Consider the following 16,114-nt stretch of genomic DNA (forward strand, 5'->3'; position numbering starts at 1 on the left):
GTTGTATGTTTTTTTGTTTATGAAAACGAAAATTCCTGATAAAAGCAATGATGTACTGTGCTCCTTATATTGCATTCTAAAGAAGCGTAGCTATTTCAAATAAATTATTTTTGCTGGAAAAAGAGATTAATTTTTTATTAAAATTTAACTTAATAGAATTTTTTATTTCATTTAATTGAATTAATTTACATTTCTTGCAGGTTTCAATGTGGCTCTGCGCGGATCCGACAGCCCTTGTAAAGGCCGGCTGGAGGTGTATGATAAGAAGCAGTGGGGCTTGGTGTGTCATTACGGGTGGAAAAAAGAAAATGGAGAGGTTGTGTGTAGATCAATAGGGTGTGGGAATCTTAAACACTCTGATATAGAAATGACCCTCTACAAAAATCCACCTCCACCACAACAATATTTGATGGATGAAGTCAAATGCACATCTAAAGAAGAGAGCCTTTGGGAATGCCCATATGTTAGCATAACTAAAAAAGGGAAGTGTGATGAAAGTAGTTTTGTTGCTGTTGAATGCTCTGGTAGGTAGTATTCCTATATATAAAAAAAATGTTTTATGTTTGTATTCCTGTCATCTAAGTTCAGATGTGAATCTACACATTGTTGATGCCAAGCTTTACACCACAGGAGGAGTTAAACTGAGTTTGAATCTGAATAGACAGCGTGATACATGTGCTGGTGTGGTGGAGTTCACAACAGACAATGGCATAATTGGGGTCTGTAATAAAAACTGGGGTAAGTGGACAAAAACAAGAAGTTTATTTTATTTGCTATTTCTTCTTTCACAAAAAAATAAGTTATCTCAAAGCAAATAACAGCACTTTTCAGAGCCACTTTTGCAATGACTTTTAATCAACTGGTTATTTAGTGGATTGATGCAATTGAAGTAAATGATTTGTAATTATTTAAGTATTTAAAAGTGATAACAACTAATCTTCAGCTGCTGTTTAAGAATACAGTATATGTATAATTATTATTTAAATCCCAATGCCCAATATTTTGTGGAACATAAATATTTAATAATTTATATGTTGATATATTCATTTTAATATGTAATTGTTAGTAAATAATGTTACAGTAATACAAATGGAGTAATATGCATTTTGAAAAGGTAATTCTTGAACAATGTTTATATTCTATATTCCATATTCTAATGCAAACAATGTGCTTAAGTGTAAATAAATTGTTTCATCTCAAATTAACAAATCAAACCAAATTAAATGTGCAAGCAAATGTTACTCTAGAACTAATGGCACTTTTCTGAGAGCTTTTTTTTTTTTTAATCAAGTGATCATTGAGTGGACTGAAGTCAGTTCTCCTCAAGGCCACAGAACTTTTTCTCCCAAGCTTCCAAACACTTTTGACTCCATTTTGAATCTATTTTTGTATTGTTTAACTCAATAATCTTTTTTTGTGTGTGTGATATACACACACACACACACACACACACACACACACTACCAGTCAAAAGTTTTTGAACAGTAACATTTTTTTAATGATTTTTTTTAAGAATTCTCTTCTGCTCACCAAGACTGCATTTATTTTATCCAAAAGCGAAAGTATTAATATTGTGAAATATTTTTACTATTTAAAGTAACTGCTTTCTATTTAAATTTATTTTAAAATGTGATTTATTCCTGTGATCAAAGCTGAATTTTCAGCTATTACCATTCAAAAGCTTGGAGTCAGTATAATTTTTTTATTTATTTATATTTGTATTTTTTATTTTTTATTTTTTTTTTTTTTTTTGGGGGGTTATTATAGAAATTAATAGTTTTATTTAGGATGCTGTAAATTGATCAAAAGTTTTTATACAGGCATTTAGAATGTTACAAAAGATTTCTATTTCAGATAAATAATGCTTCTGAATTTTCTATTCATCAAAGAAAGCTGAGAAATTCTACACAGCTGTTTTCAACATAATAATTTATAATAAATGTTTTTGAGCAGCAAATCAGAATATTAGAATGATTTCTGTAGGATCATGTGACTGGAGTAATGATGCTAAAAATTCAGGTTTGAAATCACGGGAATAAATTACATTTGAAAATATATTTAAATAGAAAATAGTTATTTTAAATAGTAAAAAGTTTTTGCTGTACTTTGGATCAAATAATTGCCGGCTTGGTGAGCAGAAGAGACTTCATTAAAAAACATTACAAAACTTACTGTTCATAAACTTTTGACTGGTAGTGAATATATACACACACACACACACACAGTATGTTACAGTACATTAAAACAAATGAAAAAAAAATGCGAAGTTTGAGTTTTATACAGTGATACTTACAATATTTTATTAGAAATAATGTTTTTAATTGGTTCTTCTCAGTTTAACAAATCGAACCAAATAACATGTGCAAGCAAATGATACTCTAGAACTCAGAGCCATTTTTGCGATCACTTTTAATCAACTAGTTAGAACCTTTTTTCAAGCATCTAAACATTTTTTTATGCAATGACAAACAAAGTTTGACAGACTACAATCCACAGGACACCAGTTTTGATTTCATGTCCTTTAATAATGGTTTCTTCTATACATTTTTGATGTAATTTTTAAATTTGTAAATTCTTTTTTGACAGTAGATTATTAGAGAAAAGCTTCAGTATTCACAGTGATGCTGAAACTTAATGCATGAATTTTCTTTGTTGTTATGTGTATTTATTTTTTCATCTTGGCCAGATAAAAGTAAAGCAAACAAGATATGTCAGGAGCTTGGTTGTGGAGATCATCATTACATCCCCAAGCCTGGAATGTTCAAAGGACAACAGAGCAAACAAAATGTATTGCTTAATTGTGTTAGCGATGAGAAGTTCTCTTGGCAGTGTATGGAGTGGTCAGACTGCCAGGAGCGAGCCAGTGTGATCTGCAGCAGTGAGTGTATACTATTATTAAACAGCTCTATGGAGTACGTTGCTCTGACTGGGGTCAATGAAATGGTGCTGAAACCCCTTCTGGGAGATACAATACTTCTCAGTATTTCCATGGTTTGTGTGAGAGGTAAAATTCACATTTACACAGAAATACTTGTATTACACAGATCACAGGAGGTTCCGTCTACGAGACGGCAGCGATGCTTGCTCTGGGTTGGTGGAAGAGTACAGTTTTGAAAACAAATCATGGGATCTTCAGCAGACAAATGTGAAGCCTGAAGTCATCTGTACGCAACTGAACTGTGGTTCCACTGGAAACTTTACAAAGGCTAATGGAACTAACAGACTGACGTGCTCAGGTGATGCTGAGATTCTTGCTTTAAATAATACTACATCAATAAATATAAGTAATCATTATTAATAGATTTCATATATCAATAATAAATATATAATTATAAAAAAATATGTTGCATTAATGCAAGTTAAGAATTAAACTTCTTTTGTACAATGGTTTAGTGTTAATAAATTGTGTTGTTCTATCTCAATTTAAATTAATACATTTTAATGTGTGTTGAAATTTAATTATTATTATTATAATTACAGTAATAGGGTTGACATTGTGTGTTGACATTACAAGGTCAAAGTTAAACTAATTTGAATATAATTCTTCTGATATATCTATATTTATTTTTATGTATTTATTATATTTATGTACATATATTGTGGTATAGACCATTAATAGACTGTTTAAAAAATCTTATTTAAAAATATAAAACCTTTTAATAATGCATCACATGACCAAAATCAAATCCTTTTTATGTGTAGATAGATAATAAAGACAACTTTATTTGAAAATTATTTTTAATAGTAATAATAATTACATTTTTAAAATATCCAGATTTTCTAAGCTTGTAAGAAGCGCAAAAAGCAGTGGTAGAAATAGGCCAAAAAAGACATCCTTCTGTCACAGAAATTTTGTCTTATAAAACATTTAATTGTAACTACAAATATTTTATTACAGTGTATTAGAATTTTGTCCTTTTTTATTAGGCATTGTAACAATTACATTTGCTGTGTTCACAGACAGAGTGAAACTCCACAACTTCACATCAGAGTGTTTTGGAGATGTCTCCATTGATGTGAATGGTACTAACTATGGAGTGTGCTACAGTGATCAGTCCCGCGAAAAGATGGGGGCGGTGGTCTGTCGAGAGCTTGGCTGTGGCGACATAGTGCGTGTGAAACAGGGTTCCTCTGATTCTAATGGTTTTCTGAGTAATGTTGATTGTCAGGGCGATGAGCGGTCACTGTGGCATTGCCTGGCAATTCGTAAGAAAAAACAATGCTTGGGAACCAAAGTTATATGTTCAGGTAACTAAGACGACTTTGCAGTCAATTATAATGAACTCAGAATCTGGGACAACCAGAATCACCCATAACTGATAAAGTCTATGTCATACCAATCATTGTTTTTGTTTCTTTTACTATAAATGGCAGGCAGCTTGGATGTACGTTTGAGAGACGGTCTGGGTCGCTGTTCTGGACGTGTAGAGGTGAAATGGGAAGGCTCATGGAGGTCCATGGGCTCTGATGGGAACATTATGATTTCAGACATGGTGTGTCAACATCTTAACTGTGGTGAATCCTCAAACATAAATAGAGAACTTTTCATTGAAGGAGAAAAGGAGCGACTGGAATGGCTGTGGAATGTCAGATGTAGAAGTTCTTCAGCAAAGCTCCATGAGTGTTTCGACAATACTGACTTGAAGCCACCACGTCAAATCAAGAAAAACATAGAAATCATTTGCAAAAGTAAGACAATATAATATGCACCAGGCATACTGGTCAAAAGTTTGAAAAGTGTGAAAGTTTATAATGTGTTTTATTTGATGTATTTATTTGATACAGTAAAATGAGTGATATTGTGAAATATAATCACAATTTAAAATAAGTGTTTTCTATTTGAATACATTTGAAAATGTAAATTATTTCTATAATAGCATAGCTGAATTTTCAGCATCATTACTCCAGTCTTCAGTGTCACGTGATCCTTCAGAGATCATTCTAACACACTTATTTTCTGCTCAAGAAATATTTCTTCTTCTTCTTCTTCTTCTTATTATTATTATTATTATTAATCTTAAAAACATCTGTGCTGCTTTTTTTCTGGAAACTGCGATACACTACCATTTAAAAAATACTTTTATAATGAATGCTTTAATCACATTCATTATAAATGTGATATATTTTCACATTAAATTAATCAAATGTGTCAGTAAAAACTTTTACAATTTCGCAAATGATTCATATATATATTTTTTTTTTATTTTTTTATTTTTTTACTGAATCTTAAAAAAATGTCACTAAAGCACTAAAAGCAAGAAAAACTAAAAGAAAAAAAAGTTTTCAACATTAATAATATTAAGAACCATTATTAATAATTGAGCACCAACTATAACTGATGATAACTGAACAACAAATTAGCATTTTAGAATGATATCTAAACATGTGACACTGAAAACTAGAGTAATTGCTGTTTTGCATCACAGGAATAAATATATTTTTTATTATATATAAGTAAGGAAAGATATTTTAAATTACAATAAAAAATATTTCATAATATTATTGTTGTACTGTATTTTATAATAAACACATCTTTGAGCATAATAAACTTCTTTCTAAAACATCTTAATTATTCCAAATGTTTAACCGGTAATGTTATATAATACCAATCATGTTTTGATGTTTTGTTATGTTTGATGTTAAACTTCTTTGTTTACATAATTTTTAATATGCTTTGCATGATCCCCTAGTTTTTAGTTTTGTTTATTTAGAAAATAAGTTTAAGGTGTTACTCTAAATATATTGCCTGTGCAACATTCAGTAACCACAAATCTGTTTTATTTTTTCCCAGAGGAAGAACTTAAATTCTTTGAAGGCAATTCTTCATGCAAGGGAAAAGTGCGCATCGAGAAATTTGATGGTACTGAGCCTGACTGGCTTCCTGCAAAACCAGTGGAAGAGAATAAGAAAAAAGCCACTGACATATGCAGTGCAATGCAGTGTGGATCTCTGGTCTCCTTTGAAACAGAGCAAAACACCACATATGCCAAAGTCACATGTTCAGGTACAGTACATGTGCCATCAAAATGCCTTTTTAACCTACTCTTATTAAAAAAAATAATAATAATTTTTGTTGACATTAACTGGGTAGTGGGTCTTTAGTTTGCAGCATGCTTTGCAGGGACTGCATTAGAAGAGTAAATGTTTGATGTTCAGTAATGTTGGACATTTAGAGGAGTTTCTGTAATGTTTTTGTATTTTTGCTTACCATTGTGCGAAAGAGTGTCGCCTGTGCTTAGGCTGTGGGCACTCAGTGGGTAATCGCAATTGTAATGTCAGTACTTGTCTTTTCTAATTCATTCATTATATGCATTGTGTATAATGATACATGCAATAGATTGTTTAATCATAAGAAAAATAAATAAACCTCATTAAATGAATATATTAAAAAAAATTGGTCCCATATAAAAATTTAGTTTGACAAACCTAAACCACTTAAATTGTGCTGACCCAACTAAAAAGATTTATTTTAAATTATAATTATTAATTATTATTATTATTATTTTTTTTTTTTTGAGTGTAATACTGTATATAACAGCAAATTCCTGAAAATGTATTATCTTTTGCAAGATGCGTGTAGTTTTATTTTTCAAGAGGGACAAAAGTTACATAGTGTAGCTTTAACAGTTCTGTGTAAAATGCTTGTATTACTGATGTTACATGTAGGGTCAAAGAGAGTGACACTTCAAAACCCGTTTGGAGAAAAATGCTGGGGAATGGTGAAGGTCTGCGGAGATGGCAAGTGTGGAGGGGTTTGCAGCAACACTTGGAGAACAAATGAAGACTCCAAAATGATCTGTGAGAACGTGGGCTGTGGAAATCCAATTCGGGCCCAGTTACCACTTCAGATAAATAATCTATCTGCCACTTACCGTAGTGTGTACTGCTCAGAAAAAGTACAAAATATGAACATGTGCAATTTTATTCCCAATGAAAACTCAACCTGTGAACCTCTAGCCCAAGTGATATGCACAGGTAATGTAAACATTCGCTTTATATTCAGGACCAAAACTTCACGTTAACTCCTGCTTTATTTATCAGAACTTTGGGCTTGTCACAGTCAAAATTTTTAAGGCTTAGAATGTGTTCTGTTCCATATTTTACACATACTTTAGTTTTGGTTTGTGATTAATCCTAAATATTCAGAGGCCTGTTTCATCAAACAAGTTTACCAAATAAGTCAGGCTTATTTTTGTTAGTGTGACTTATTATTGTCCATTGATTTGGTTCAAAATAATTAAGGCTAACTGAAATACAGTAAGCCTGGCTTGTTTGGTAAACTTGTTTCATGAAACAGCCCCCAGGTCTACTTGTAAACCTTAGGTCAGTGTTATTATTTGCACATTTAAAAGGTTAAATTGTTGATTTGACAAGTACAGCACATTGTGAACATGTACTGTGTAATTATTTTCTGTGAAACAAAAGTTAAATGTGTTCAGAGAAGTGTGTTCATAGTTTTAGTGACAATGACATCAATTATAAACAAAGTATGAAAAATTTCCAGAGTTTTCATGTTATTCTAGATTTTTAACAAAAATTAAATTTTGTACCTCAGGGGCGTTTTACCCCACCTATCGTAATAAGACTAGATGCACAATCAAAATAAAAAAGTCACATGTGTAAACATGTCAGTCGGATTGAATTGGATCAGAAATTGGATGAATTCATTCCGATGGAAGCAAAAAGACTTCAAAAACTTATCATGTAAACCAAAAATTTGCAATCGATTGTCACTATTCAACAGTTTCTCTCAGACGCTGAAACTAAACTGTGTGTGAACTTTTTTTTGACTGTACAGAGTGCATTAACATTTCATGTGTCAACTCTTGATTAGTTTAAGACTGGTTGTCAAAAGATGCTCCTTACCCTTTCTGCAGAATTATAAGTGTGATATATTGTCAAACCCATGACAAAAATGGGCCTTAAGGGAATAGTTCCCACAAAAAAGAAAATTTGCTGAAAATGTACTCAAGTGTACCCTCAGGTGTAGATGAGTTTGTTTCTTCATGAAAAGAAGTTTGTAGAAATGCACCATTATTACATCACTTGCTCACCAATGGATCCTCTGCAATGAATGGGTTCAATGAAGAGGATTCATTGGTGATGTAATGAAAAAATTTTCCAGATCTATTTCCATGAAGAAACAATTCCTTTATTACACTACCTGGGTTAAGAAAATAGTATACTTGAATGCTATACTTGTATACTTGAAAAATACTTAAATACCAGCAAGTACATTTATAGTACATTCTTATTTTTTGTGCTAAATAAAATTGTAAAAGTTATACACAATTAATACACTAATTAAAAGTCTATTTCTACTTCAGCAGAAGTGCAAAAGTATACTAAATACCACTGATTTTTAAAAAGATTTTTAGTGCATTGAAAAAAAGTATACTACCGCAAAAATATTCAGAGGACTTTTATAAGTGTATTTCTAAAAAGTGTGCTTTGAATGATTTAAATTTAAATCACTTTTTTTATTATTTAACATATATTAGTAAAGTAATTGTTTATGTGTACATTTTCCCAACTGTTCTACTTAAGTAAACTTAATATAAATACACTTTTTTGTATAAGTGGTAAGTAAATAATTTTTTTTTGAGAGAGAAAGTATTTTAAAAGCACATTTTAGTTCATATTCATGGTGTCCCAAAATAGCACAGTTGAGTACACTTAGATATTCTTAATCTTTATTTTCATCTTAGATTATCTTAAGAAGTACTAAGGAATAATTTTTAGTATATTAAGTAAAATTAGTGTGCGGAAATAGAACATTTTAAGTACATTATGGAAGTGTACTAAATAAAGTGACTTAATTTTTTATGTATAATGTATAACATTGGAATAAATGCTCAACTATTTAGTTTCCATCCATTTTCTGGGCCAATATTAAGACAAATGTTAGTATGTAAAAATACATTTAGTTCATCCACATTTTGGATGGCCTGAGGGTGAGAAAATTCTTAGCAAATTTTAATTTTGGGGTGAACTATTCCTTAAACACAATTTAAAATGCCATTTAATGAACATTTATTCAATACACTCTTCACAGACAGCATCAAAGCAAAACTGGAGGATCCAAGAGACAAATGCGCTGGAAAAGCGTCACTGTTTTACGCTGGGAAGTGGACACCCATCTGCCAAGACAGTCTTGATACAAACCTTAAAAATGTAATCTGCAAGGAACTATTATGTGGCGAGAACATAAATGACCAAAATGATTGGACTTCACATGAAGAGTCTAAATCCACAGGACTATCAAGAATTAGATGTCCAGCTAGTGCCAACTCTGTTTCCAAATGTGACCTTGAAGAGGTTTCAGAGAAAGAATGTATTGTTGGCTATCTGAAATGCACAGGTACTCACCTTTTTTATTTTTGTGCAGACTTGAAGACATTTCTCTAGTGAAGGAAATTGTTGTGATCTCAACTAAGTTTTCTCTTTCTTGCAGTCTGATTTGTATGCTTTTAAGAACAAAAAGTACCAACACTTTAGCCAAAGTCTAAAGCCAAAAGTTCTATCTGAATGTAATAATAACCATAACAACCCATGACTTGAGTAACAACCTGAAGTAATCAGAAATCAGATTTGCTTTGCCTGTGGGTTTTCCTGAATTGCACACGAAGAACCAATTATGTTAGAGATAAATGATGTAATAATGTCATCTTTGCCAAGAAGGCTTGGTTCTCCATTGCGGTCAGACAAGTCACCTGAGGATAATTTAACTTTAAAGGTTTGTTAGGTGCGTAGGGGAATTTTTACCACTCTCTCTAGGTGAGGTGTGTAGTTTCTGCAACTCCTCTGACCTTTGACCTCTGCTCCTGCACATGTTAAACAAGGTCTTTGATATTTCTGCCCTTCATGTAACAGAATGGGAACGATTGCTCCTCTATAATAAGAAAAGCGCATGCAGTGGTCCAGTATATGGTCTGAGAAATGGGAAAACACAGCAAGTCAGCAGCAGTGGATGGGGCAGAGAGGAAGGACAAATTCTGTGCGAGTATCTAAAATGTGGAAATTACATATCACACTCCAATATAACCAAAAACACAGATGAGTGGTGGAAGAAGGCCTATAATTGCTCAGGGAAGAAGAATATTTGGGGATGCGAGAGCAATGATCAGCCCAACCAGAATCAGCAGCAGTTAAACATCCAATGTGACAGTAGGAATGATCTCTTTCTTACTTTTGTTAGCATCAGTAACACTGTCAACTCTAATTCAAGTAGATGAACAGAAAAGATATATAGATTAAAAAAGGCATTGCCAGTTTAATTCTGAATCATTAATACTATTACAGTTTTTATTAATCTTTTGAATTCGTTTTTATTTTTATATTTTCTTTATATTTCATAAAAATTTCAACTTTTTTATTTCAGCCAGTTGCCAAGACAATATTTCTAATTTTCATTGTTTAACTTGTACTATACTAAAACTACAAAAAAAATTGCAAAAATGCACCTCAATGAAACTAAAAATCACACATGCACACATAGTTTAATAACAAGTTGACTTTTATGGACCAAAGTGGAGGAATACTTATTTATTTATGTATTGCAAATTAATTATACATTTATATGGAGACATTTCAAGAAACTTTACTAGTTTTTGAAACTAATATAATAAAACAATAAATAATACATTTTTAAAAAATCATATAAATAAATATTTTTATTTAATAAATTAACTCTAAATTAACTAATTATTTTTACAGAAACATTAATAGAAGAACACGTCCCCAAAAAAAATCTCAAAAAATTTAAAAAAATGGACCCTAACAACATGGCAGCATTTTGCCCATTTATTTGAATATCCTTGGTTGCAGTTCAGTCATTCCCTTTTAAGATCCTGTAGGCCTGGTAAACTGAAATGAAACAAACCAGAGTCAGTTTTAAATGCTGGGTTTTTCTCAATGCTGCCTAAAAAATAATACTAAACTTACAGTACAGAAATATCTGATTTTCTGATTTCACTCCTCTCCAGGTAAACCTCCAAAAATTTTGCTCTCAAACAACTGCACAGGTGAGGTGCTCATAAATAAAGAGCATGTTTGTGCATCCCAGTGGGATGATGGGATGTCCAACAAGTTATGTGAAAGCCTCAATTGTGGTAAGGCACTCCACAGATGGGCCACAGAGTCTGTTAAAACAAATACCTGGCATTTCAGCTGCACTGGCAAGGAGACACTGATGTGGCAGTGTGGCTTTAGAAAAGACAGCTGTAAGAAAATCCTCTCTGTGGCCTGCAAAGGTGAGTCATACACGTATTGTTGGACTGTAATTAGGACTGTAAATAATGAACTGATGTTGAAATGTAGTTCAATTTCCCTTTTAAACATCCCACAAGTTTTGTGGCTGTTAGTCAATTTTTGTTTGCTCATATGCATTTGTACTCCTAGTTCATGTTTGCAGATAGATGCACGTTATGAAATATTATAAAGATTAGTCATATGCTTAGAATATACTAAGTTGTGCTATACTTCCAATGACAGAAGTTATATTTGTATTGCAGATAGTGTTGAATTCAGTTCAACTGAGAAGTGTGGCGGGAAGCTTGGGATCAGGTATAAAGGGCAATGGGAATATGTCTGTGGAAAACTGACTGAAGCTGATACCAAGAAGGTTTGTGATGTGCTTAAGTGCAACGATCAAGAACTGCTGGATGAAGAGAAAATAGCAAAAGAAATAAAGGTGAAAATTGATTGCCCAGAAAACCATTACAACATTTTTCAGTGCATGCACCATCTCAAAGACGATACATGCAGTTATGGACCTGCTGAAATCAAATGTGAAGGTAAAAAAAAAAACACGGATGCCATACACTTTAATATAGAAAGTTTTTATTGTTCTGGGATTTGTTTTGCCGCTGCTTGCCTTCTTGCATGAAGTTAAGTAGCTGTGAGTTTACTTTAATAAAGGTTAATGAACATTCTAACCTGTGAAACTGTTTCATTAAAACTGCAGGTTATACTCCAAAAGGAGGTAATTCTTCAGTGGGTCTGATATTGGGTCTGTTAGGAGGCGTGCTGGGGTTGCTGATTTTGTTTTTAATGTGGACAAATCGGAAACGCCTACTTTTAGCCTGTGAGTATCAATTGCACCATGCAGAAAGACATTGTTCTGATTTGCAGATAAACATTATTTTTACATAATGAAGTTACACAGAGGTATTTGAAAGGCCTTCATCTTTTTAGCCTGTTGGTGGCAGTGTTTCCCACTCCTTGTCTCACTACACATACTACACATCAAACAATAACTGGTAGAATTAATAGAAAGCATACTTTTTTACCTGTTTCTGTTTTTGCAGTAAGACATTACAGAAATAAAAATGGCAAAGACATCAACCCTGATGTGAAGGAAATGGATAAGATGGATACAGAGGACAGAGGTATGCTGTATAATCTAATTATTATTACTTTGAAAATTCTGAATACTGAGACATAAGCTAATGTTTTCCTTAATTGCAAAAATGTTATTGTTATTTATTTATTTATTTATTTTACTTTTGTGTCTAATAAGACAAAAGCCAACATCATTCACACAGAGAGACAGACAGATAGATAGATAGATGGATGGATGGATGGATAGATAGATAGATAGATAGATAGATAGATAGATAGATAGATAGATAGATAGATAGATAGATAGATAGATAGATAGATAGATAGATAGATAGATAGATAGATAGATAGATAGATAGAATATTTCATTCATATTTTAATTATTAAATATTTCATTAATCAAACATATATATATGTGTGTGTGTGTGTGTGTGTGTATACTGTATATATATATATATATATATATATATATATATATATATATATATATATATATATATATATATATATATATTTTTTTTTTTTTTTTTTTTTTTTTTTTCAGATTTGTCTGAAGGAAAGGAATTGTTTTTAGATAATGATGACTACGAGGATGTGGATTCTCTCATGGACAAATCAGGTGAGATATTCAAATATTAGGCTTGTAATAGCAGATAATTTTTAATTGTCAGTTTCATTCATTTCAACACAATGTATGTCAGTACATCATTATTTTACTTAGTCTGTTGTTGTATAATTATTCTGACTAAAGAATACATTTAAACCCTCTATTCACATTTTTGTTTTCCACAAGCAAACGCAGTATATAAACATCGCTTCTTAGTTCTTACCTCTGTTATGTATCAGATGCAATAGAGGCTTCAATACTTCTTCCCAGCAGAGTCCAGATCAGCTCAGTTGAGTCTTAGCCGCTGTGGAACATCGTAATGCAGGTTCAGGAATAAAATAAAATAAGAACTTTACTCTTAATAAATTACTCAGAGACTTGTTTAAAAGACATTTAAAACATCACCATTGGAAATGGTTTCGCTTTATTAAAAGCATAACTCATAAGCAAATAACAAAAGTAAATAGCGTAAAGTCTTCACCCTGAATTGCGGCAGTGAATGTGTTCTAAACCAAAGCTTTATAGTCATACAACCCAACACGTCTCTCTCTTCTGAGTTCCTCTTTTGGTGAACACACTTACCCACACACACACAAGTATTTAGGTTGCCATAGTTACAGGAAGCATGACCCTTCACCTAGTAGCAACCTCTCAGTGGCACAAGTTCAGATGAAGTAATTGCAGCATCTTTTTTATTAAGATAAGTTAATCTATCTCTAGTTTTAATTTAAACCATTACAACATCGTAAGGTGTAGGCTATGGCAAATAACTATTTCTAAACTGCATAGCATAATTTCTTTTAAGATAAGATAAAACATATTACCATACAAAGCTTTAAAGAAAGAAGATCCATTCTGCAACGCTGTTGCAAAATGCACTTTCTTGTACACTCATCATACAGTTAGCAAAAAGCATACATACATGGCAGTTTTAACTGTTGAGCAAACTCTAACAGAATGTATATCTCATTTCTACCTTTTAAGGCTGTCCTCTAACAGCATGTATGTCTCATTACTGCCTTTTAAGGCTTTACAGGTTTTGTGGTAGCTGTTTGCAATCTTAAAGCTCTGATATCATTTGCGAGAGATTGCAACTCCAAATTAAAGTTTACCAACTCAGTTGTTTCTTTCAGCATTCTCATAATTTTCTTATTCAAATCTTACTGTTTCGCATAAGTTGAATGGTTCTTCTTATTCTAAAAACAATCTCCTGTTGTTCCATCAGTTGAGCTCCTGTCTTGTTTTGCTCCACGTTCTTCTTTTGTCTTTTGACTTCTTTGTTCCAGTTCCTCTGAATCCCTTCTACGAGAAGATCATCAAAGTAAATTTCTGTTTTACCCGGTTCATTATCACAGTTACCGAGTGAGAATCGATTGTGAATATTGCAAATGGGAAAGTTCATTCAGAAGAATCACCAGATCCGACACTGTTCATTTTAGTTTGTTGCCTGACTGCCTACACATTTGTCCATCCAAATAAATAAACTATACTAATACTATACAAAGTAAACTATAAAAGAAGTCTGTTAATCTCAAGAAATTTTAATCAACAAAACTGCTGATTCTTTTTTATGTTTGATAAACTAAAATGTCATGTAAAATAAGAATAAGTGATGTTTCCATCCAAAGATTCAAATTAAACTTATACGCAAAACTGGAAAGGCATTTAAATTTAAAGGGCACATTCAGACTCTACAGGGGATTTTTTTTTTATGAATATATAATGTATACATAAATTCATATAAATGTATATCTATTTATGTAAGAATAAATCACGTTTGGTTTCTCCAACAGGAGAGGAGGATGAAAATGACAGAAAAAGAGGTTCTTCTGGGACAGAATATGATGACATTGAGGAACAAGCCAGTGGAATCTCTCCTTCTCAAACCCACCATGATGAAGACCTCGACGTCCCTCTCCTTCCCAAGAGACCCGAGAACATTCTTGGTACATCACTCAAATTTACACCTCACTCTGTGTGTGTGTGTGACTTTATGGAAATGGTGCTGACCTTTTCCTTTGTGTTCTCATCAGATCAGGACACCTATGAAGTGGAGACAGAGAAACAGCAGTACTATGATGATGTCATACCTGTCGAGGCTGCAGCCAATGAAAATGCAGGGATGACAGGCACACAATCATATGAAAATGTAGATGTGGATGAAGGTGCAGATTCAGATTTAGATGCAGGTTTAGTTGCAGATGCAGTATTGGTGACCACAGAGGTAGACGTTCACCCTCAAGCAGAGTAATGAAGCAGTCACGTGACCAAATTGTTCTTTTGAGTTAATATTAATGAGAGATAAGATTGTATGTTCTTATAACAGTAGAATATTAGGAAGAAAATATGGATAAACAAATGCTGTTTAATGATGCTAGCTCTAAAGATTTCTCTCAAGATGTATAAAAGAAGGGACTCATGCATAAAACTGATTTGGAATAACTAAATCTTTAATTATCGTCACAGTAGTGTGTGAACTGATGAAAAGAGCTCATTTTTGTGCCGACAAAGCAGTCAAACGTTTTGTCATTCTTTAGGTTTTGATGTGTAGTTTTAATCTGTTTGCTTCTGTTATGCTTTATTTGTTTTTTAGTCTGTTAAAGCTCATGAGCAGGCCCACACGAACTCAGCAGAAAACCTTGAAATTCAAATGTAATAAGTTATCGCTATCTTGTTCATTTGATTTGATAAAATCTTTTAAAAATGTTCACTTGGTTCACCCAACAGCTTAAATTTGCTGAAAATTTCCAACATGAGTTTGGTCACTACAGATTTGGGAAAAAAAATAGCATTACATCACTTCACCAATGGATCCTCTGCTGTGAATGAGTGCCATCAGAATCCACAAGTAATCCACTCGACTCCATCAGTTGATGTCTTCTGAAGTGAAAAGATTCGTGTTTATAAGAAACAAATCCATCAAGACATTTTTAAACTTTGAACATTGCTTCAGACAAAAATACAAGTCCATAATCCACTAACATATTTTAATGGTTTGGACAAATATTTTTTATGTATTTTTTATTTTTTTTGTAAACTGTGCTTGATCTGCGCATATCACTTTTCACTGAAAATAATTATATATATATATATATATATATATATATATATATATATATATATATATATATATATATATATATATATATATATATAATGGATAGA

The 16,114-nt window shown here is 32.2% G+C and overlaps 1 protein-coding gene across 1 annotated transcript; it reads left to right on the forward strand.

Moving 5' to 3' along the window:
* The first annotated feature begins 204 nt into the window (after positions 1 to 204).
* LOC109051480 (antigen WC1.1-like) lies at positions 205 to 15,840 on the forward strand. Its single transcript, XM_042729283.1, has 17 exons — positions 205 to 524; positions 631 to 738; positions 2,687 to 2,878; positions 3,045 to 3,236; positions 3,961 to 4,248; positions 4,375 to 4,689; positions 5,792 to 6,004; positions 6,667 to 6,975; positions 9,056 to 9,361; positions 9,874 to 10,167; positions 10,986 to 11,252; positions 11,514 to 11,795; positions 11,966 to 12,085; positions 12,309 to 12,389; positions 12,887 to 12,961; positions 14,743 to 14,895; positions 14,983 to 15,840. Exons 1-17 carry the CDS (start codon positions 368 to 370, stop codon positions 15,198 to 15,200), a joined length of 3,570 nt encoding a protein of 1,189 aa, XP_042585217.1. The 5' UTR covers positions 205 to 367; the 3' UTR covers positions 15,201 to 15,840.
* The last annotated feature ends 274 nt before the right edge of the window (positions 15,841 to 16,114 follow it).

The sequence above is a fragment of the Cyprinus carpio genome, chromosome B8 (genome assembly GCF_018340385.1).
Source record: "Cyprinus carpio isolate SPL01 chromosome B8, ASM1834038v1, whole genome shotgun sequence".
NCBI classification, from domain to species: domain Eukaryota; kingdom Metazoa; phylum Chordata; class Actinopteri; order Cypriniformes; family Cyprinidae; genus Cyprinus; species Cyprinus carpio.

What these genes read in the sequence shown, in the direction of transcription:
- LOC109051480 (XM_042729283.1), top strand. Translation starts at nt 368, where the DNA reads ATGACCCTCTACAAAAATCCACCTCCACCACAACAATATTTGATGGAT. An exon ending in GTTAAACATCCAATGTGACA is followed by an intron (nt 10,168 to 10,985) that starts GTAGGAATGATC and finishes ACTCCTCTCCAG; the next exon opens with GTAAACCTCCAAAAATTTTG. An exon ending in TGCTGAAATCAAATGTGAAG is followed by an intron (nt 11,796 to 11,965) that starts GTAAAAAAAAAA and finishes TTAAAACTGCAG; the next exon opens with GTTATACTCCAAAAGGAGGT.